Source organism: Gossypium arboreum, chromosome 12 (assembly GCF_025698485.1).
Source record: "Gossypium arboreum isolate Shixiya-1 chromosome 12, ASM2569848v2, whole genome shotgun sequence".
In the NCBI taxonomy this organism is placed as follows: Eukaryota; Viridiplantae; Streptophyta; class Magnoliopsida; order Malvales; family Malvaceae; genus Gossypium; species Gossypium arboreum.
The window spans coordinates 112,958,325-112,981,902 of NC_069081.1; the positions used below are offsets into that span (position 1 = coordinate 112,958,325).

Here is a 23,578-nt window from a genome sequence, read left to right on the forward strand (position 1 = left end):
TAAATCTTCCGAACCGAAATGCATACCCATATTAGAAACATTTAAAATATTATTTTCCTCAAAAATAAATCCTCACACCTATTCTCTGCCAAAATATAATAACCGTACAATAAAGTAACATTTAAAAGACAATAAAGTGATGTGCCCGCTAGGCAATCCAGGCCCATGGCACAAGCGACAACTACAACGAAATCTGAAAAAGCTCATTAGGAACCAACCTCTCACCTCCCGCAACAACGCAGTCTGGGAGAATCAAATATGAAGCAAATTTCACTGATATCATTAAATTGATATATATATATATATATAATACAAAAGAGAATAAAAATTACAACAACTAATCCTTATTTAATTAAGTAACAAGGCAAGCACAACACTTATACAATCTTCTTTAAACCGGAAGAATACAAGTAAAATTCAGAATGCACCTCATTCTTGCCTCACAAATGGCGAGGAGCTAACATCTGTGCTGTAAAATGAATCTTCTCCCCCATAGTAGTTTTCATCTTTCTCCTCTTCCCACTTGAGAACCTCCCTTATATACTTAAATGCTTCATCGATACTCACCCGGTGGTCCCTTGCCTTTGCTTGCCAGACAAATAGTTTCCGTCCAGTAAGGGATGCATACAGATCCTTGAACTTCATTGCCACGTAAAAATAGGCCTGTTGAGCCAGGGAGTGATGGTTATGGAGAGGCCTAACTGGACTGAAATCCATGAACCACTCGCATGCACTTAACAGCACCCGATTGACTTTGTCCTCGAACAGATCATACTTGTTTAGTATCAACACGAATGGGGTATCCTTAAAGCAAGGATGCCTTATCATTGTTTCAAATAGCTCCTTTGTCTGCAACATCTTATTTTGAAGTAGCGTTCCACTGCCACTGCTCTCTGGTGATATCGATATCTGATCATAATCACTAAGGGCCACGCAGAAGACTACAGATCGCACATCTTCAAACATTTCCACCCACTTGCATCCCTCATTCATCCCCTTTGCATTTACCCTTATAAGTTGATACCTGTAAAAAGTAAAATTAAAAAAAAATATATGATAAATTAGCTCACGATGCAAGGATGACCTAACATGACAATCTGTAAGATGCAGCACCCCATTGACAGAGTAGGAGGTAATTACATGATTTAGAAACAAATCCATAAATCTTAAACATATGATAATAACAGAATGGTTGGAATAATTACTTGGTCAGGGGCAGGGATGGAGCTTCCAAATTGTCAGTGTAAGTTTCAGACATTGGACTACGATCATCAAGAGAAAACTCTATGAATGCCAAACCATTCCCTTGAGTGATCCCTTCAGCATAAAGGATATCTCGATGAGATGGTTCATATTCATTGCTTGAAACCTCAACGGCCTGAAGGAATCAAAAAGTATATCAGATAGGTCAAAAGATTGCTGTGAATTTGAGATGAGTTGTTCTTTTTTTTTTCTCTTGGGATCTTCCTCGAGTTGAATAACTTGAAAATCAAATGGCCAAGAAAAATTTGGCAACAATTAAGCCAACATACTAAACATAAAACGTAAAATACAGGCAACAAAGTCAACAGAAAATAAAATGACACACCCTGCTTAAGAAGTACTCAGCAACATCTGGAAGAAAGTGGAGCTCGTCTTTTCTTTTATACGTTTGCTGTATAGCAGGATCTTTCCACAACTCCTCAACCAATGGAGCATACTCACGTGTTGCTGCAGGGAAAAAAGCATCCAAATCTCCGGTGGCTATAATGTCCAGAAGCCAATCAGAAAAATGCTTTAGCCTTGGGTTTATAGAATAGATGCACTGGTTAGTTTCACTAGAGTCGACCTCCCCACCTGAAACAAGATTGAAGTATAGTTTAGATGCTGGAAAAGTTGCGACGCTGTTAAATGATTTTTCTTGCTTTTGGCCAAGAGACCTATAAGCATCATCATGTACCAAACCTCTATACAACACTAGCAGAAAAGTAATGTCAGAAACTATTTTTTCCCTCCTCTTTCAGCCAATTATAAAACAGAAAAAAGCAATATGCATATTAAAAAGACATATATGCAATAAAACATGTCAACCAGGAATAATAAGTTCTACCGTAAAAGCTCAAACTATGTTTAAATAAGAAAGGTTTTGATGTTGTCAAGTGTTACCTGCTTCACTATTCTGGTCATCGGGACCTAGTTCTCTTATACGAGACATTGCTTCCTCCTCAAATCGCTCCCGCCCATCCAGTAATATGCTAAGGTATCTGTACATATTACTCTGGATCATCAACTTGAGATCCTGCAGTTCCTCTGTAGAAAACCCATTCCCATACAAAAATTTTGCCTGTTCAATATGCATACTGAACATTAGAAAAATGACATGGACTGCAATGAAAGACTGAAACAATCAGTTTTCTATGCTAACTTTGCTTGATAAATGCAGCTGTAGCCAATGCTAATAACTTAATTTGATCACTTGAGCACAAAGGCAATTTGCCCACATCTTAATCATCCGTACACCATAAGACCAATTGTTCCTAAACCAGAAAGCATGAAATAAAACGAAATGCAGCCCGGAACATTAAAAGCATTGTTGAACTATATGCAAAGCTACAAATTCAATGCTTTCATAAACTGCATATCCTTAAATACTCCTCATCTACTAATGGATTGGAATGGCAGAGATTCATGATGTTCATGCAAGATAGCCTAGCTAACTTCCATCTGGGCAATAAATCCCTGAAGTGATTGACTTTCATTTTCAATGCAAATACACATTTGGCATTGCAATACACAACATTATAGTTAGAGCAAAATAGACTATTAGCAACAAAGAGAAGGCCACACCTGCTTGAAGATGGTGCTTGTTCCAGAGCCTTGAAGCCCAAGTAGAAGAAGTTTCTGGGTTCTTTTCTGCTCGAGATAATTTGGAACAGTAGTATAATTGCTAACCTCCTCTCTTGCTCCTTGAGGTTGACCATGGAGCACAGGCAAAGAGAACAAGGTACAGATAAAACGAGTTGTTGCCTGTATAGCAAAAATCAAATCCAGATCACATCAGAATACCCATGACACAACTGCGGCTGTTCATATTTTACGTACCTTCTCCCAGATGTTTCCTCTAATGTTATTTTGACCTTCTTCCTCATAACGTCCATCATCATAAACCCAAAAATGAGTGTCACGTGGACACTGCACATTTGCCAACTGAAAGCATCAAATGGATACACCAATGATTGGTTAAAGAAGTGAGGATATACATTTAATATATTACTTCATTCCCATTTGCATTTTAATCAGTTGCTGAGGCTAAAACATTTATTAACATGTCTAACAGAAAAGGCGTAATAACAAAAAAGTTAGTTGTTAAAGTGTTTATTAAGAGGAATCTGTTACTTATAAACTGTAATGACAAAGATTTGACAATGGAAGTTACATGCCTAACTTTATGATATTTGAATAGCTGTATACTAGTCGGGACAATTAAAATGGGAAAATTACAATATATATAAATAGAAGGAATGTGAAGCTAAAGCTCTAACAACTTTCTTAGAACCTTGACATGTTAATTCTAATCAACAATATATTTTAACTTCTAACAGTGTTTGGTACATAACAATAGTTATATTTGCCAGGTAATTACAAAAATGAATGTAACAGATAGGTTGCTCTTTTACGTGAGAGGTATTGCAAGCACACCAAATAAAACACATGCCTAAACTATTTGACCCAACTCTAATAAAAGCAACAACAAGCACCAAACACTGCTTGTTCCATATCATGGCTGTGAAGAGTAGGCACTAACACCAAGGGATAAACAGACAAAGTACTTTGCTGAAAGCATGCTTAAAACACAATGGACGTAAAAGTGAATATCCGCTGCTCCTGAAGTGCTGACTCAAAGACTATCTTACAAAGTATATAGCAACAACCGGTGTATAATCGCCCTGCTGAGCATCCGAATGTCACACAAGCCCAAACCAGTAATCCCACTAATTCTAAAGCAAATGTCTCTATGGGAAGTAAAAAACGGTGAGAATACTTGGTACCAAAAGGAGCCTGAGATTGAGAATCCTAAGATCAGGGAATAAAACCGAAAAGAAATACCATGATTAAGAAAAACAAATAACAGATCCTGTATTAACTATAAGCTACCTTTAGCACCCTCAATTCAAGTTTTGTAATTTGCCGGCCATTGATATAAACTTCAGTATTGCCATTGCTTGCATCAGGATTAAGCTTCCCTGTGAAATTCAAGTTTGAACTAATGATCCGATCAGGTTTTTCTCCCTCCTGCCAATTCAATAAGAAGTCATGAACAAATCAGATCCCCAAATTATAGATGTTTCCCCTTCCTACTTGTTCAATTAGAAAAGCCAAGTGAAACATAAAACAGCATACTGCAATAGAACTTACCTTTCCCCAGAGACCAGATTCCTTATCATACCAATATCTACCAGGCTTCAACTTCCTTGGAGGTAAAGGGCACCCAAGTAATTCTGCCATCTCTTCTGGCTTCAATGGATACCCATTCACAATTAGCTGCTCTGGTCGGAGCTGGTTAGCAGAGCATTCTTTCTCTGCTTTCATAATCTGCTTCACTTCCAGAGGACTAAGTAATCGAGACAAGAGCCTAGAATGTTTGCCTAGTCTTAATCGCTTTGATTCATCGATTGGCTGGCCAATGCATGTCACACATTTCCGTCCTTCAGGCATTGAGCCCATTGCCCTAAGTACACAATTGCTGCAATATTTAGCGTCACAAACAAGGCAAGATTCCTTTGTTTCCCATTTTCTCTTACCACAACGATAACAAATTCTTCTTTTCTTCTTCTTTTCCTTTGAAACCCCAACAAATTCAGGGAAAACGGGCTTATCCATATCCACATCTTTCCCCTCTGACCTTTCAACGGTATTAAATGTGACAACTGGCACTCTCCTCAATTCATTAACAGCTTGTTTCGGAGGATTACTTGGAGGATTGCGAACTGAACCAGGAGAAGCTGAAGGAGAAGCTGAAGAAAAATCAGGGTTTTGCAACACAGATACTACTGACTCAGAGCTTGCCGAAACCCTTGGACTCTGTGCAGGCGGACTTGCAACATCAGCAATATAAGATACTGGCAAGGGGATTGGTTCAATAACTGGAGGGCCAGTATTAGCAACTGACCTTTGGGACTCTGAGAGTGACTCTGCAGCAGGTATGGCATGTGGATTGACATCAAGAGGCTCAACTCTAGGCAGTTCATAAGTGACCGGAGGACCCTGATATTCCATAGCTATAGAGTAATCAAGCTGTGAAGAATCTTCAGGGAGAGATGCACCAGGTGGAAGCATTTTCTTCACCAATTCTTTCCAACTCTCACTTTCCTTTTGCTCCATTTTTTTTTTCTAAAATAATACCAAAGAGCTATGTGCCACACCAGAGTCTCAAACAACTTGTCAAGTATCACCCATATCTATCAAACTCTTTAAAGTCCAGTTATAAACTTCAACATCCTCCCGGCTTTTGTCAGAATAACATAAGAGATAACTTGCAAAACCAGAATCACCCAAAATTACCTGGAAAGCAATCACCAGAACAGTGAATTTCTCGCCCCTTTTCGTTTTTGTTGCTTTCTTGCAATGAAACCAGAAATAGTTACAAAGCAGCCAGAATTTACACACAAATTGTCATCCCATGGGCAAGCCTTCAAGTTGGGAAGGACATATAGGAAAGATCAATAATTTGACCCAAATTAAATGCAATCAAATCAAATCAAATTGTTCATAAGCCGAGAATGGTAAATATGATAGGCCCAAATATCGCTATAATAAAGTCGAAAATAAAATAACTTGAACAATTGGTGGCGAGACAAAAGAAAATAAAGTCGAAATAAAGGTAAACTCATATTTTAGCCCAAGAGAAGACTTTTACCCTATAATATCCTAAACCCCATATAAGATTATTATGCACGGAAGTCAAATATTTAGAGAGATCCATGTTAGAAAATATAAAACCTTTTTAACTAAAAAAAAGTAAGATTGAATTTGCTTCTAGTCAAAACATTAACAATGGACATTCCAAGCTGAAAAGGAATGATTCGATACTGGAGGCCTAGCAAGACTTTTCAGCTAAAATAGCAAAACAAAAAATGAATCAGTCAACAGTGAAAAACTTTAGCAGTCATGTGTTAGCTGATAAAGCTAAGAGACAATAAATTAAAAATAAAAATAAAAAGGCGTCACACCCATTCCAACATTGAAAAAACTGAGGGTCCATCGAACAAATATAGTATACAGGAAAAAAAATCCAACAAAGAAAACAAACCCTAAGAACAGAAAAACCCAGACACGAACTGATTGAAATAAAGATTATGCAACATATAAAAAGGGATCAAAACAAAAGGAATATGATAAAATTCCCTTTTTTGAGCTAATCTTGCCACTTTGTAAAGTGATGGGAGATAAAAGAAAAGATGAAAAGAAAATAGAGAAGTCAAAGAAAGAAAAGATACCTGAAAGAAAAAGACAAAAATGGAAGTAAATCTCAGAGGCTTAAGCCTGATTTCAAAAATCTATGAGAACCAAACTAAAGTAGAAGAAGAAGAAGAAGAAGAAGAAAATTAGAAAGAAAAAAATAAGTAACAATAAATAGCTTTTTTGCTTTCTGAACTGCTTCGAATTGCTTCGTTTCTGTGCTTTGAAGAACTCGAAAAAGAACAGAGAAATCCCAGATGGAAAAATCAAATATGTAGAGAGAGAATGATGATACTGATATGGTGAAAACTACAGATTGATAGAGAGAGAAACATATGTGGGCCCATTTTCTTTTCTTTATACATGGTAGACTAGTGATATGAAGTGAGTCTTTGTGTTTTTCTTTTTAAGTTAAATAAATTAATTTTTTTATTTCTAATATGGAATTTTTAATCTTATTTATTGAATTACATCTTTTATAAAGAGAGAAAACGGAAATGAGGTAACTTTAATCTATTGAATTGTAGTATGAGGCTAATTTAGCTAAAAATGTCCGAAAAAATATATTTTTAAAAATAGTTTTTTTTTTAAATTAGAGGAATAGATAAACTTTGGCTAGAGAGTGAAAATTGTGAGAATTTCTTGCCTTGAATTTAGTCTCGGGTTTTGGATGAGATGAAGATTAAGGTTATCGTCTTTGATAGAGAAAAATAATAAGTTAATTATACCGGGAAGCCCATCAGCTTTTTCCTATGATTATGCTTTCAAACTTATGTATGGTATTTATAAGGCATCATCTCTAAGTATCTAAAAAACTTGAACTTATGACTTTATAACAACTGTCAACTGGTCTCCGAGTAATACTTCAACTTGTGACCACATGATGGCCATCAATCGAGATCTCTACTTAAACTTCAACTCGTGACTGCATAAACTATCATCACCCCGAAATTGAACTTTCATAGGATGGCTTTCTAAGGTAATGGTCTCATCTAGGCACAACATATGAAATATGTGTCTTGGAACTGTATTGCATCACTGGTGACTCAAAAATACCTTAAAACTAGCACACTCTCTACTTCATACAGAAATAAATATTTCCGATGAAAAAAATTGAGAGAGAGAAATTTTTAAAGGGGAGAGATGATGATCGAGAGAGATGATGGAGTAGGGGGCACAGCCATCTTTTTATAGGTTGGGGGATGAGACTGAAAGGAAAAAAAAACAAAAAACAAAAGGAGGGAGGGATAAGTAAAAAAAGTGTCTTCTAACACATGTTTTCATCGACTAATAATGTAGATATTAATTGAAGACAAGATGTGCTTGAAAACTTATTCGGAATTCCCGATGCAGGGCATCTGCCCAGGCTATGTACAATTGGAGAAAAGAAAGTGCATCCAACTAGACGTATTTTCACACGCTCCCTTCAAAATCGATCTATTTCTCTAATTTAAAAAAAAATCTATTTAAAAAAAAACAATATTTTTTTTACTAAATTAACCTCCAAATAATTGTTGACTTTAATTTTAAAATAATTTTTACAGCTAAAAAACCTTTTAATTTCTAAACCAATCTATATGGCAACAAATTATGTTATGTAACAACTTTCACCTTTCCCCTTATGAGTTAAATCTCACCAATGTCTACTCTATATATTTTTAAAACACAAACTGAATATTTTGAATACAACTTACAACTCAGATGTTGGTAAGAAAAAAAAAAAAAGTTTGTATGCAAATATTGAGATTGTGATTCACTGCTTTTTTATTATTCTTTTTTATTTTTGAGAATATCCATTCAATTAAATTATTCTTTACAATTGGTTACAATTATTTATTCCTTGGTGCAATTTTTCTAAAAATTAGTTTTTTTTTTTTTTTTTTTATGGTGAAAAATTCCTAATGAAGATAGTGAGATACAGGACAGGAGCGAGTGAGAGCTCGCGTGTTAGGTGATGTTCACGCTAAGATAATTAGCGCGTGTGATGAAATGATGGTGGAACCGCACGACCAGGATATATTTGTTTCTAGACTAGAGGAGTGTGAGAGATACTCCTCTATGTGTTTTGTTGGGCTTGAAAATTGTGGATCAGACATGGGCCATTGTAGGCCTTTATTATTTTCTATTGGTATATAAACCGTAAATAAAAAAATATTTGATGGACAGCTTATGAATAGATCGATTTTTATTCGTTTATTAAGTTAAACAAACAAACATGATTAAAATTTTAGGCTTATTTATTAAACAAATCAAACGTAATCAAAAATTGTTCAGTTCATTTATATTCATGAATAAGCTTATTTAATAAATAATTTGAAACTTGTTTATTGGTCCATTAGTATATATTAATAAAATTATTTTAGTTTGCATGTTCTTTATTTATAATATAATTATTGATATTTATATTTAACTATTTTGTATCTAAAATAATATATTTATATACATGTTTGTTTGTTTATTGTTCACAGATATTATTTATGAATATGTTTATTTAAGTTAAGCGAATATGTCTATGAACAATATACAAACAACACAAATAAAAATTTAAAATTTTTAACTAATTAAACCGAACATGATCAAACTTAAAAATAAATTATTTATAACTGTTGTATATTTTAACGTGGAATGCACGCTAGGTCTAATAAATAGATATTAATTACATAAAATTTACCTAATAAATGAATTAAGCATAGAGCTTGACATTTTCAATAAATTTATTTTAAAATTAAGAGAAATATGTTGATAATGAAGATGAAGATAATAATAATAAATTATTGATGATGCATACAAGTGGAGGCCGCATTCCACTTTTGAGTTCACCCGTGACATGTCATTTTCCTTGACTTTGGTTTCAGTCACCAATTCCGCCTACCCCATTTCCTCAATGATATGTATTCATATCTTCTTCTTCTTCTTCTTTTATCTTTTTGTCATTTTCTTTTTCATTTTTGATAATCTGCAACCTTTTGTTTCACTTAAATGCATTATGGTCAATTTCATAATAATAAAAATGTATTATGGTCAAAACCTTTTTGATTTAGTGAAAGATATTTATGTTGTGTGATTTAAACGTGCCTTTAATTCCTATGATCCTAGTAGCTTTCTCTGATTATTAATATATGCATCTCATACCAAAGCAATTAAATCAAATAATTGGTGTTTTTATAGTATATTTATGCTTGGATGTAGATCATGAATGTTACAGTTGCAATTATAGGATTTGAATGAATGATGATGGCAGAGTTTTGAGAAGCTTGAACTAAGCCTTGGAAGCAATCACTACAAATTTTGCTCAAGATGTGTGCTAAATATGTGGATAGCAGCACGCCCACAGTAGTTGATTTCACGCTAAAATGTCCATGGTTGTTCGTTCAAGCAAAACATGCAAGGTGAACTCTTAACCAATTGTGCAAAAGGGATAACCTTTTTTCTTATTCTATGGCACTAAAGGAACTTAAATGTACAAGAGCTGATTCTTCCAACGGGGAGGCTTTCTGTTTTTATTTGAAATCATTTCCCAATTAAATTATATCTCCAGAACACAGTATAATTTCTCTGGTAAATCATGTTTTCCACCAAATCTTTAAATGACATCCCGAACTCATCAAACGCAAAACAATTAATCAAAGCTCACTTGATGTTGACTGAAGAAACTGCGGAAATGATTTCCCGGCATCGTGGATCGCCACTTTCTAAGCAAACACCTTGAGGGTCTTCCCTAACTAACAAGGCCAGAACATTGTGCGAACTCCATGCATTTGTCACGTTCCTGCTAGAATCACCCAAGGTAACAGAAAAGACTGCATCAAATCCACCTGCTCCAGGAACCCCGGCCAACAAAACTCCTTCCATATTCATAGTAGCATCCAAAAGTTTAGTCTGTGATTCGGGTTCTATCTGCAATAATGTTCAAGCGATTTATAAAGGATGTAAAATGTAAAGGAAATGCCCTATATTAAAATGAAATACAAAATTTGATCATTATCAGCCTTTGCCTGCTGCAAACAAGTTTATTGGAACAACTCAATATAAACACAAAGATGGTCCATTTAGGATCTAGCAAGGTCAAGCGATCAATTATGCCTTGCAAGTCAACAGTTTTAACGTCTTAATAGAATCAGATAAAAAAGAGGATAAAATTATTCCATCTTTCACTATTTTTTCTACATCTTTAGCAGACATGAGAATGAAAAATTGGACATTTATAAGCATCAAATCAAAGGGATAATAACATACCGGAACACCTGCTGCCTCTCCCATTGTTCGCATGTGATTTCTGATCTCAAGCATAACCTCCCTTGCCTTTAGCAATACTTTGACAACTTCTGCTTTGATCAGCTCAGTCACTCCCTCCATCCACTGTCCAAGCAATTGGTTTTGGAGACATCATAAAAATCAGCATTTGGAAGGAAAGATAGCACAAAATAGACCAACAAGACTCGGGAAATTAACCAAACAATCTCACCAACTTTCTTAACAATTATGATAAAGAGAGCCTTCTTTGATTATTGATCCAACCATCTACCAAATATACAAGCCAAGAAATTGAAACCAAAATTTGAGCCGTGCGATAAAACAAGTAAGCTATTCTTTTACAGCTTAATAGATCTTTGCAGACCATAGTGTTGCGTAGTATTGCCAACATTGACTATAGCTTGACATCCTTGGAAGGAGAATATCACTAATTTGAAAAGAAGCTGGCATGGAACTCAAGATATTGCATAGAAGGGTAGGAAGGAGAAATATCTGGCCAATGTACTCTTCCCACAGCTATTCACCCACCCACAAGACACAAGTAACCAAAAACGTACACATTAAAATTATGGATCAGACTGCATCTTATCTTTGAGTTTTCATAACAATTCACAGGCACATTTGAAATCTTGCCATAAAATCTCCACTTAGTCAATCTTTGAGGTAAGATACTTGGAACTAGCTGTTTGGCTATCAGTTACAAGGTTTATAATTAGCATTCCTATAGCAGAAAGATGCCCTTAAAAGTCTGTAGCTGTCTTTAAACTCTCAATTGTCCCAAGTACTAGAGAATCTTTCCGAGCAAGAGACTACCATTAATAATGGGTGTAAAATGATTCAACAGATTTCTAGCAATCAGTAAAGCACTATTTCTTCAGCACTAGAAAACCTTCCCGAGCAAGGGACCACTCTAAAAAAGTGAGGTATGACAAAATTAAATAATTTCTTTCTTTTTTTTGCTGAGTTCAGAAGTCTGAAAAAGAAATCAGAATCTAGAAAGACAAAAGTTTCATTTTTTCAATAAAAAATATCATGAGGAAATTCTATTTGTTGAATTATAGAATGATGGGGAGTAGTTTAAATCAATACCTTTGCTGGTTTAAGCCTACTACAGTTTTCAATCACGCATTTATAGGCATCCCAGTGTTCTTTGGCTAATTTTCTTAACATGTTGAGTTGTGTCTCAAGTTCTGAATTAGCATCGGCCAGCTTTCTCCATGTTTCTTGGGATTTTTCAGGATCAGCCTTCTGCCATTTTTTAACAGCACCTACCATTGATGGTGTTGATGATCCACCGGTTCCCGGTTCTCCCAGTAACTGTGTCAGCAAACAATCATTTTGACAATTTGACTATACTTGAATTTTAGTAATAAAATATTTTAATAAGATGGACAAGCCACCTTTCAGTTTCTTCACAAAAGAAGAAAAACACAGAGAAAGTACCATTTATGCTTACACAAAAGCATTATAGTCTAAGTGGGAAAATAATGAAGCTCATAATGCTTACAAGTGTCATTAATGGTGGCAAAGAGAATTCAGTCCTCTCATGGTCCCATTTTCCATTTAGAATGTTCCCAATTACTTCCTCTAGTGGCATCCCTTTCACTGCAGCCTGCAACATTGCTAGATATCTTATAAAGAATCCAAATAGAAGTCACTAAAACAGCCATGGTGGTGAACCACAAGCAGCAATGCAATAGCATTAAATGATAACTCATGCAGCTAGTATTATCTCACTCTATATCAACCTAAGGCTGTCACAAAAAATAAAAATACATTGAGCTAAGTTTATGTATTCAGAACTTTGCCATTGCAAAATATTCCAGTCACGCAACCAGGGAGGGAGGGAGAGACCTGAGCAGCAGAAAGCACTTCTGGTGAAAAACGAACATAACGCTGACTCCCATAGACAGCAGAACTGACATCAAAGCCACTGCCAACTTTACCTTGGGCAATACAGTGGGCACTTTGAGCTATCATATGCACAATATCAAGATCTGTGGAATTCTTATTTTCTTGGTGTTGATCTGCAGAAGAGGTGGAAAGGTTAACAACACCAAGATAATGAAGTAAAGCAGCAACTACGGCAGTTGTCATTGCTGCAGATGAACCCAATCCAGTTTTTGCAACTTCAGGTTTGCAATTTGCTCCATTTGATTCCTCAGAATTGAATGTAATTGATGTAAACGGTGGTAGAGTAGCCAATGCTTCAGGTGTCAACGGAAGACCAAGTGCTTCTATCTGCGAAGAATACAAGAACAGGCAGATACTAAAATTTACATGCCACAATAAATAAATAGTAAATATTTGTCTCAAGAAGATATATTCTATTTCTATAAAGAATATCAGAGAGAAAAACCAAGGGTTTTAAAACCAGACCGGTGGTCGAACCAGTCCGACTACTGGTTTTCAGTTCAACCAGCCGATCCGGTTTTAATTAAATAAATTATTTAAAAAAATCGTAAAACCAAGTCAACTAGTTTTTTAGCCCAGATCAACCAGTTCCGAGTGGTTTGCTCAAAAGCTGGTTCTACCCTTTGTCCAGACCAGTAAACTGGCCGATTCCTGGTCCAACGGGTCCGACCAGCCGCTCCAGTTCCAACAACCATTAGAAAAACTAAAATACCTGATTCCTGTATGAGTAAAAGTCATTGCAACCTAAGATCGTAATATCAAGACCTGCATGAATAATTCAGTTCCATTATTAGATCCCTGAAGGTATGGTTTCCGTAATAAGAAGAGAAAATAAATAAATAAATGCAAGGTTAAACATTACCTTGTAAGAGTAGTTTATCTAATGCCTCTTTCTTATTCTTGTCAAATGTTGCATGTGCAGCTGCTATAGTATATTGAACAGCATTTTCTACAAAAGGGTTCCTTGATTCACTGGAATTGTAAGCCAAAAAAATAATTAAACTTAACAATCATTTGCTTCTTTAATAGTTGGCTTATATTTTGTATAAATTGTTGGAATAAAAAAACACAGGGATAACTATTTAAACTTATTTAATGCTAGATACGCATCAATAATGGAAGAGATGCAGTCTATAGGCATCCATAATAAAAAGGATGCAACTATGACACTAGAATATACAAGGAAAAAAACTTCAATCATATGATGTAACTTGCCTTGAAGATACACACTGAAGTGTTAAATGTTTCCGAGACAATTTATACATGCTTTCTCTGGAAAGCTGAGGAGATGTTAGCTTGACATCGGTCCAAGACTGAAAGACAATACAGAGGACAAGAGTTTAGACCACGTGTTACTTCACCAGTAAAGCACGATATAATCCAGTGAAAGTTACCATAGCATTTAATAGTGAATTTGCTGATTACGGCAAGCAAGAAAACTAGTCCTAAATTACAGTTGCGGTTGTTATGTAACACATTGCGGTTGTTGCGGAAATGAATTATAATTTGAAAATCACATTTATTTTTCAAAATCAATTAACAACTATCAGAGGAGATTATTCTTGATCTGACTTGAATTTTAAGCCACACAAAGCTCAAGTTTAACATGAGCTATGACCCTCTAACTTTAGATGAATGAAAAGTCAACATAGAAACATTTATCTAGAAAACTAGGAAATGCTGCAATATCAATTAACATCTCCAAATGCTAATTTGATACTAACGAGTTTTTACATAAAAATAATATATATACACGAAACAAATAGAAACACAAAATCTGATAGTAAGGTTAGCATTTAGGTAATATGACAAACACATCTTGTGCATTGAAGAGCAAAACTTGATAAGATGACATATCAACAAAAACACAATTCATGTGCCTAAAATCTCAACAAATGTGAGCAGGAGACAAGAAATAGACAGTAAAAGAAGCACAATCATAACCCATGTAATACCGCTATGTTGCAGCCATTACATTGCATTTGATCGCCATTGCAGCCATTACATAACGGGTTGCAGTTGCAACAGTTGTGATTCAGGTACACAATAGCATTGCGCCAATATTACAGTTTAGTAGTGTTAATTTCCATTATGATGCATCCATAATGTGTTGCGACGGCAATTTAATATTACCAAACCTATTGTTTTTAGAGTGAGGAATAAACAGTTATAAAGCCTGACACTCTAACAATCACCTAGAAAGGGATCAAAGATCAATATCATACGCGCGAGAAGTGAAGTTTTAGAAACTCCACAAGCGACTTTGATTTTGATCATGTTCATTTAATTCAATGAGTTGACTTTATAATTCAGCGTCAGGTTTTCTTATTTACAATAAAATTGAAACATGATAATCATTCATACCAGCTCTCAGAGCTTTTAAAAGCAAGGAAATGATTGCAAGTATAGCAAAAAAGATAGAAGCATGGAAACTAAAGGAAAAAGTAACCTACCCATGCCCAGCTTTCAGGCTTGATAGCTTCATGAATTGGCTTAACAATAGCGTAAAAACGTGCACTTGTACTCAGAACAATCCCAGCATTTGGTCTCTCCAAAATTAAATATCCCCCAGTCATCAAAACCTTTCCCGGAGCAGAAGCAACGCTGTAAATTAACATTCATTAATCAAAACTAAGATTAAAATCATTGGAGTGATCGAAAATAAGATACCCTTTTCATAATTCATGCTAATCTACAACAATTTAAACAAAATTAACAAAAACTTGGGTTGAACGAACTTAAACTTACACTTCCATTGTCGTCAACGATTAGGATTTGGGAGATTGAAAGTGGGTATATAAAGTAATGAAAAGAAAGTGGAAGAAATTTTAGAGCTTTAGAAAGGAATAAGAGATTTTTTCTTTATAGGGGATGGGGATTAAACCTTGAATCAGAGATTCCCTAACTCAGTAATCAGCAAACCAAACAAGAAGAGTAAATTGGCAGTCAGCACTAAACGGTCAAAATGTTTGTGTTCATTTGACGTCGAGAACTATGTATGGTGGGGCCCGTTCACCAACCAATGCTTATTGCTTTTTCTCTCCAATTTAATAAAAAAAAATGGTTTTGTTGACAATGCTGAGCCTTATTTTGAAGTGAATTTTTTTAGATACATTATTGTTGTGATGTTACTGTTTTTTAATACAATATAATAATTAAATAATTAAATTGTCAAATATGGTAACTTAAAAAAATAGTATTCGGACATTAATTTAGTAAAACACTCAAAAAAAATATTGTATAATTGTTTTGACTAACTAAGACCGCTGAAATGGAGAAAAAAAGCATTCATTTCAAGATTGTGTTTTTACCTGCCTTTACACTTATTAGAAACAGCTAACCTTTAACCAAAGACCAACGTGCCTTTGAACAAGAAAATTTGACTTACAACTGAATCAACTCACTTGTAACAACAGACTAGTACAGTTGAAGATAATATCCCATTATAATAAATGGTGTGATTTTTGGGAACCCATTGGCACAATTTTCTCGATCTGTTCATCAGAAGCAATAGCGCCTTGTTGCAATTGAAGAAGTGAGCAGATCCCCATTGTGGCTGGAATTGCAATATTTCCTCTTCTTTGTTGCAAGGTCAATCCGACTCGAAGTCCTATTACTATGCTGATTGATCTCTTGATGACAAGTAAGCTAACCAAGAGTGCATTTAAGAATTAAATCAAAAAACAAGCTTGTCAACGATCGTATATCAGCTTCAATCTGTGTCCAAAAATTTGTTTCTGCCAATAATGCTCCAAGCATATCAATGGGGCTTAACTGTTGAGTCATTAGGGAAGCCTCCACAATTGTTCATAGGCAGATGGCAACGAATGCCTTTAAACAGTCTTGAGCTTGCACTGGTTGCCATTTCATACAAAACACACGTTGGAAGTTGAGTGGTTTCGATGTATTTTTTATCCCTGATAAAAATTGTTGCAAACAAAACAACCTCGTTTCTACCAAGGACTTATTAGCCGCATACATGGAGTACTTGAGAAGTGAGGCTAGTTCACTAATAAAGAGATGCATCCACCTCCTCTTCAACATCTTCCATAAGATTGTTTTCATTCGTGGCTCCATATGTTAGAGTCAAGACTATCCAGTAATATTTGTTTAGTAACTTGATCAGTTATGATGCGAGATAACCCAGATATATTTATATGTTATCTTTTTTACATGGGCCTTATTAGATATTGTTTTAATAAGTAAATAGATCTCTTGGACGTTGTTATAATAGTATTTAAAGTTAAAAATTAAAAAGGTTATATTTATATTAGAGTTTGAGAATATGGAAGAATTTTAGGGCTTTTGATGAAATTTTCTTAATCTCAAAAGTATATATCAAGATTATATATCCTGATTATTTTATTGAAAAAGAAGAGTTTATATTGAGCTGTAATAATCGAATAGACAACCAATTCACATGAAAGGGGCACCTCAGTGCTATGTTGATTTGATTAAGTTATCTTTATTATTTTTTTCTTATATTTTCGCACTCTATTATTAGGCTCTCTTTTTTTGTGAGAGGTTGAACCTTTGTACGTAAGGTTTTTATAAGTGGTTGTAAGAAATTAGAATTAACTATTAGAATTACAATTATTTCTCTAGTTACATTAATAAATAATTGTGTGCAAAATCTCTTTATTTCTCTATTTTTTATTTCTATTTTATTATCTAATCAATAATATAACTGAACATGATATTAGACGGACAAACTAAACTTCTAACAAATTAACATGTTTTTTCACCATATATCTCAATCTGATGAAGATCTATGTGGGAAATTTGATCGGACACTTGGTTATCATCAGACGCTCCATATAAATTTGGCCGTAAGAGTGTTATCACACCAGATTTGGATGCTTACCAACGTCATGACGAACAAAATCCAAAATGTTTTAGAGGCTGCATCAGCAATGCTCCGCCTCACTGGATTGTTGGAACCGAATTTATGGATGGATGATTAATCTTAATGTTCCTATTAGCTTTAATAAGCTAAATTAATTACCATTATAGTATTAATGAAATCAAATGTTTGCTAGATCACAATTGTTTATTTGAACTCTTAGTAAGAAGAGAAATATTTATTTCAACTCATAAAATATTATAAATTAAACTCTATCCCAAAATTTATTCAAAGCTTCAAATTTCATTTTCCTTATTCCTAAAGAAAATTTTACTTGTACATGCTTCAATAATATGATTGTAAGTTGAGCTTTTCAACTCAAATTGATGCATTTCAAAATATTTTGAATAGTTAAGAGATTGATTTTAAATTATAAGAATGTACCTGAATTACAAAATATTTAGATTTCATCTAAAAATCGGTTACAAGTTAACTCGTATTTTATATTTTAAAAAGTAACTTTAACAAATTTAATCTAATGAAATTCACCCCAATCATTAATGCATCATTTACCCAATGTTTTTGAAACTAGATTGATAGTTGAATCGATTAGACCATTAATTTGTCAGTTCGATCAATTTGAAAAATTTAATTAAATAAATTATTAAAAAATTTTATAAAATCTTAAAAATCAATTTAATCAGTCTGTACCAATTTATGACTCAACTAATTTAAAACCACCAATCGAAATAATCATACATTTACTCTTCCTTCAAAAAGATTGTTAAGCTCTCCATGGCAGAATAGGTAGTTAATAGTGTTGGATTAATTGATTTTCTTGGCGATGGAAAAGTTTTATGTTTGAAATATTTACCACATTTTGTTTCGAATGTGCTCATGAATTATTTAGTTTAATGAGTTTATGGATTTTGTGTTAAGTTGATATAAGATGAAAAGCGGTGGAGCTAGCAAATAGATGGTAATAGGTAAATGAAGAATTATAAAGAATTTTAGATATATAAAAAAACACATAAAAAGAAATCAAACCTACATCAATCTAAATTACCAAATCCGAAGTCTTCTAAAATGAAAAATATTTTACCCAAAGCCCACGTTTATGTTAAACTTGTGGCCGACCTTCGACACCGTAAGAGAAACACATCTCTGAACAAGCATGCAATGGAAAAGCCCTAAAAACAGGGTAGCCGAAACCCAATATTAGGATATCGAATTCTTATCCCCAAACTAACCCAACTGCTCTCCTTTGCTCTGCACTGTACCAATACAAACTACCTCCTTTTCTTCTACTCAATTTTTGGCGAAAACCCTAAACCCTTCCCTCTAGTATCTCCTTTTTTTTTTTTTTTTTAGTATTTTCTTTTCTTTTTCTCCATCTATATTTAGCCTGTTCCCTTTGCAGCCAAAAATAGGACTATACCCAGAAATTTGGAGTGAAGCCTAGCTTTTGCACTCCGGCTCTGATATTGAGGTATTATTTTTCTACTCTTTCTATCTTTTCTAGGATTGTTGATGGGAAAAATCCGATTTTGGTTGGAGTAAATATCACTAAGAAACTTGCTTATGATTCTTTTTTGGCTTCCAAGACTATTTTATTTCAAGTTTTTGGAATTGCGTTGTTAAGCTGCTTAAAATTTGATTGGTTAGTTTTTGCTGGGTTTTTTTTAAACGTATTTCATTCAATCTGCTGTTAGTTGAAGCGATTTTTTTCTTTTTCTTTTAAGGGCATTTTACCCTTTTTAATGAGAGAAATTAATTGGTTTATGTTTTAGTAGTCTGTGGTATGTGCTCAAATAATGAACATTGAAGTTCAATGGGTTGCTCTCTCTTTCTCGAATGATTGGTCTTTGTTTGGTTTTGGAATAGTTTGAGAGAAAAGAGAAGAACATGAATCCCCAAATAAAATTAATTATTATCATTTTGATATATTTAGCTTCATTCGATATATATTTTCATGTATTTGAGACAAGTCAAAATTTTGAAAGAAAAAAAAGGATCTCTAGCTTTTTCAATGTCTTATTCTAGCTTTATTAGTATTTTAGAATTGGTCGAGAAGTGATACTGACTGATATGGGTAGGGTTTGTTTTGCTTTAAGTTTTAAGACCTACTGAAGAAAACAAGTGCATATTATTGGACTTTAATGGTTGCGATCGGGACTTTCAATGATAAGAATTCTCATTGTTGACTAGATGATCGCTATGATCTTGTTTTGTGAAAAATTATCCTTTGTGAATTGTAAGTTTTATTTCTGGAAACGTAATTTACCAAAATGGTTGTTGTTTCATGTTTCATAGAAGCATTGTCATTTTGTTGATCACGGTATTCTGTGCATAATTTTTGCAGGTATGCTGCTGAATCTCATGTTGGCTCAATAGTAGATTTTACACGTTGATAGAAGTCCATAGATGGAGATAGTTGAGTCAATACTTGATATTCCGGTGCAAGATCCACCAGAGGAGGAGTTCTCTTCTGCTGATTTGATTTGGACAAAGTTTGGCACAGCGGAGCACCATGATGATGTAGCACTCATTCCTTATGCTCGAGTAGATGAATTTATAATTGGAGAATGCTCCAATGTAGAATGCCCAACACGATTTCATATTGAGAGGGGACGGAAACGATCAATGGGCAGTTTAAAGGAGTACAAGAGTGATGAATATTTGGAATATAGACTGTAAGTTTGAATCATGCTTGATAATGTTTCCCATTTTGTGCTCTTTTGATTTCCCTTTGCTCTGAACATAAGATTTTTTTCTTCTGGCTGATTCTATCTTCTATCTACAAAACCTGTTATGTTTCCTGAAGTGTTAGAAGATATGATATTCATTTTCTCATTAATATGAGTTCAACCTGAGAATAAACATCTGTTCTTATGTTTCCCATGTATATTTGAAGATATTGGTGTTCCTTTGGTCCTGAAAATTATGGGGAAGGTGGAGGTGTATTACCTAGTCGAAGATACCGTCTAAACACCCGAAATCGGGCTGCTAGACCTCAATCCATGCGAGGATGCACATGCCATTTTGTAGTGAAACGTCTTTATGCTCATCCAACGCTTGCACTTATTATATTCAATGAGAGACGCCATATAAACAAGTCTGGTTTTGTTTGCCATGGGCCACTTGATAAAGATGCCATTGGCCCTGGTGCTAAGAAAATTCCATATATTTCCAATGAGATTCAACAACAAACAATGTCCATGATCTATCTGGGTATTCCTGAAGAAAACGTGCTAGAGAAACACATCGAGTATGTTCAACGGTACGGTGGTTCAGATGCGACAGCTAGTACCCTTGCTTCTCAATATGTCCGCAAACTTGGCATGATCATTAAGAGGTCAACCCACGAGTTAGATCTAGATGATCAAGCTAGCATTCGGATGTGGGTTGAACGCAATAAGAAATCTATATTTTTCTATCAGGACACTTCTGAGACAGATCCTTTCATTCTTGGGATTCAAACAGAATGGCAGTTGCAACAGATGGTTCGTTTTGGCCATCGCAGTCTCATAGCAGCTGATTCAACATTCGGTATTAAAAGACTCAAGGTAATAAACTGGTTATTTTCTGTTTGTTCAGAGCTTTGAGAAGCTATTTTAGTTGGTATCACATGATGGTGTTTCTGAATGCAGTACCCTTTATGCACTCTTCTTGTATTTGATTCAAGACAACATGCATTACCTGTTGCATGGGTCATTACCCGCAGTGTTGCAAAGCCAGATGTGGCTAAATGGATGAAAGCACTGCTTGATCGAGCTCGGAGCGTAGATCCTGGATGGAAGATCAATGGTTTTGTGATTGATGATGCAGCCATGGAGATTGATCCCATAAGGCACGATATTTTTGCTTTAAAGTTTGGCTTGAATTGAGTGTTTCACTTTCTTACTCCTGTTTTGTCTGTTTTATCAGGGATGCTTTTTGTTGTCCTATCCTATTTTCAATTTGGCGTGTTCGTGGATCCTGGTTGAGGAATGTTGTTAAGAAATGTTCCAACATTGAAGTTCAGCGGGAAATTTTTAAGCGCCTGGGAGAAATAGTTTACAGCATTTGGGGTGGCTTAGACACTTCAGTTGCCTTGGAAGAATTAATTCTTGATTTTGTCGATCAATCTGCATTCATGGAGTATTTCAAATCCACTTGGGTGCCTAAAATTGGTTAGATCCCTCACTACACATCCACAAATATGGCAATGTGATGAAGATTCCCATGTCTGATACTGATGTTGTTTTTCTCTGTTTGACAGAAATGTGGCTTTCAACAATTAAAACTTTCCCACTTGCAAGCCAGGAGGCATCTGGTGCCATAGAAGCCTACCATGTGAAGCTTAAAACAAAATTGTTTGATGATTCACATCTTGGTGCACTTCAGAGGGTTGACTGGTTAGTACACAAGCTAACAACTGAGTTGCATTCAGCGTATTGGCTTGACCGGTATGCAGATGAAAGTGATTCTTTTCAACATGTCAAGGAAGAATACATTGCATCTACATCTTGGCACCGAGCGCTGCAAATTCCGGATTCTGCTGTTACATTAGATGATAAGGGCCACCTATTTGCAAAGGTAGCAAGTCAGAAAGACAACAGCAGAACACATTTGGTTTGGAACCCAGGATCAGACTTTGCTTTCTGCGACTGTGCATGGTCAATGCAAGGAAACTTTTGCAAGCACGTCATCAAGGTCAATATGATCTGTGAAAATGCCAAAGGCTGCAGACCTTCCATGTCTTTTTGGTCATTCAGGGAGATATTGATCGATCTTTGCAAGAAACCAATGGATGACTCAATTGGATTAGATGAGTCAGTGGCCTGGACCCACCAGATGCTTGATCAAATCAAACAACTTGTTGAATTAAATAGTTCAAATGATATTGGCATTGTGGTAAATAATATGCCATTGAAATGGATCTCTAAGAAGGGAAGAACATTTGTTGGTATACCAGCTTCACTTCCAGCTCTTCCATCTGATTCCAAGACCATCACAAAGAATGTGCAGAAGAGTCGGAAAAGGAAGAGGTTATCAAGATTAAGATGATCATTGAAGTTGGTTTAGACTGGCCAGCATTTAGCTAACTTCAAACCCTATGGGTGGGGTGCGCTTTGTTTGAAACTATTGTCCATTTCCATGTTGGATAACATCAACTTCATTGCTTGAAGCATGAGAAGCAAAGCTATTCTTTAAATAGTACTATACTTTGCTGCCTCCAAAAATGGATTTGATGGAAACAATTTGTCCATCATTTTGCGCTTGCCGATGTATTCATTTCAGAGGAAGATTCCACATATTCATGTTCGTTCCAGCGCTCATATTGGGGGATGTTTAAGGCCAACATCTTGAAAAGGGAGGTATGCATCTATAACCAATCTATCTATCCATGTTATTGAGAATGCGTCAGAATTTGGGACTCGAGTGTCTGTCTTTTCATTCTCAGGAGGTCCTTCACGTTCATTTTTTCAGGGAAAACAGGGCAAAGCATAAGGCATCATGCCAATGGATGCATGTCTCGCTATTTTTATTGATGGACAATTATAACATATCATGTATAGACTGTTTGGGTTGAGATTTGAATTTGAGTTGCATAGAAAGATTATATTACGTGATAGCATATATGTATACCTTTATTAAATATAGTAAAGATTATACAAGATCTCTTTTTCCTGCAAGCACAACTCAATTATGATTGAAACGTTTTTTTGGTACATTTCCAAAAACCAAGAACTTAAGGCCAAGAGAAACTAATGAAAGCCTTAGAAGCACACCTAGCCTACAGTCTAGTTTCCTTCCTGAGTCACAGATTTTCTATGGTCTCTTGGGAGGGGGCTATAGAGTGGAGGAGACAGATGTCATCAAAAGCCGAAAAAAGCTTCCATCCTCCAATGGTACAGCCAATGAGGTCCCTTTTTGAGGAATTTGCAAGAATAGATTGTAGCAGTAAAATTTTGGCCTACAGTTTGCTTAATGATCTGTAGCTTTTAACATAGAGCAATTGTGAGCCATTAGATCCCTGTGCAATCGCAAGTTGCAGAAACGATGTGCAAACAAAGAGTCCAGTAGGGGTTTTGGACTCTTGGATTTGGTGATCCAAGGAGTCTAGTTCCAGAGACGATGTGCAGG

General features: G+C 35.1%; 3 protein-coding genes across 6 annotated transcripts; 1 reads left to right on the forward strand and 2 right to left on the reverse strand.

Annotated features, from left to right (window-relative positions):
* Positions 1–259: 259 nt before the first annotated feature.
* On the reverse strand, positions 260–6,819 carry LOC108479447 (extra-large guanine nucleotide-binding protein 3-like). Of its 3 annotated transcripts, none has more exons than XM_017782051.2 (9): positions 6,477–6,819; positions 4,396–5,541; positions 4,135–4,272; positions 3,082–3,186; positions 2,827–3,006; positions 2,146–2,323; positions 1,589–1,836; positions 1,206–1,378; positions 260–1,024 (listed from the first exon to the last, which is right to left on the reverse strand). In XM_017782051.2, the coding sequence occupies exons 2-9, from the start codon at positions 5,359–5,361 to the stop codon at positions 430–432; spliced, it is 2,583 nt and encodes an 860-aa protein (XP_017637540.1). In that variant the 5' UTR covers positions 5,362–5,541; positions 6,477–6,819; the 3' UTR covers positions 260–429. The 3 variants fall into 3 exon arrangements, with proteins under 3 accessions (XP_017637540.1, XP_052878790.1, XP_017637538.1); XM_053022830.1 differs by having other exon boundaries at positions 4,396–5,598; positions 6,477–6,800; XM_017782049.2 differs by having other exon boundaries at positions 4,396–5,669; positions 6,477–6,800.
* Positions 6,820–9,911: 3,092 nt separating this feature from the next.
* LOC108479789 (phosphomevalonate kinase, peroxisomal) lies at positions 9,912–15,585 on the reverse strand. Its single transcript, XM_017782577.2, has 10 exons — positions 15,355–15,585; positions 15,060–15,210; positions 13,822–13,919; positions 13,469–13,578; positions 13,319–13,371; positions 12,547–12,933; positions 12,200–12,304; positions 11,782–12,009; positions 10,675–10,797; positions 9,912–10,335 (listed from the first exon to the last, which is right to left on the reverse strand). Exons 1-10 carry the CDS (start codon positions 15,360–15,362, stop codon positions 10,069–10,071), a joined length of 1,530 nt encoding a protein of 509 aa, XP_017638066.1. The 5' UTR covers positions 15,363–15,585; the 3' UTR covers positions 9,912–10,068.
* Positions 15,586–18,424: 2,839 nt separating this feature from the next.
* LOC108476630 (uncharacterized) lies at positions 18,425–23,127 on the forward strand. Of its 2 annotated transcripts, XR_001870118.2 has the most exons (7): positions 18,425–18,938; positions 19,812–20,142; positions 20,364–21,015; positions 21,100–21,299; positions 21,377–21,621; positions 21,711–22,809; positions 22,922–23,127. XR_001870118.2 is itself a non-coding variant. In XM_017778898.2 (6 exons), exons 2-6 carry the CDS (start codon positions 19,874–19,876, stop codon positions 22,496–22,498), a joined length of 2,154 nt encoding a protein of 717 aa, XP_017634387.1. In that variant the 5' UTR covers positions 18,431–18,938; positions 19,812–19,873; the 3' UTR covers positions 22,499–23,127. The 2 variants fall into 2 exon arrangements, 1 of the variants encoding a protein (XP_017634387.1); XM_017778898.2 differs by having other exon boundaries at positions 18,431–18,938; positions 21,711–23,127.
* Positions 23,128–23,578: the final 451 nt, after the last annotated feature.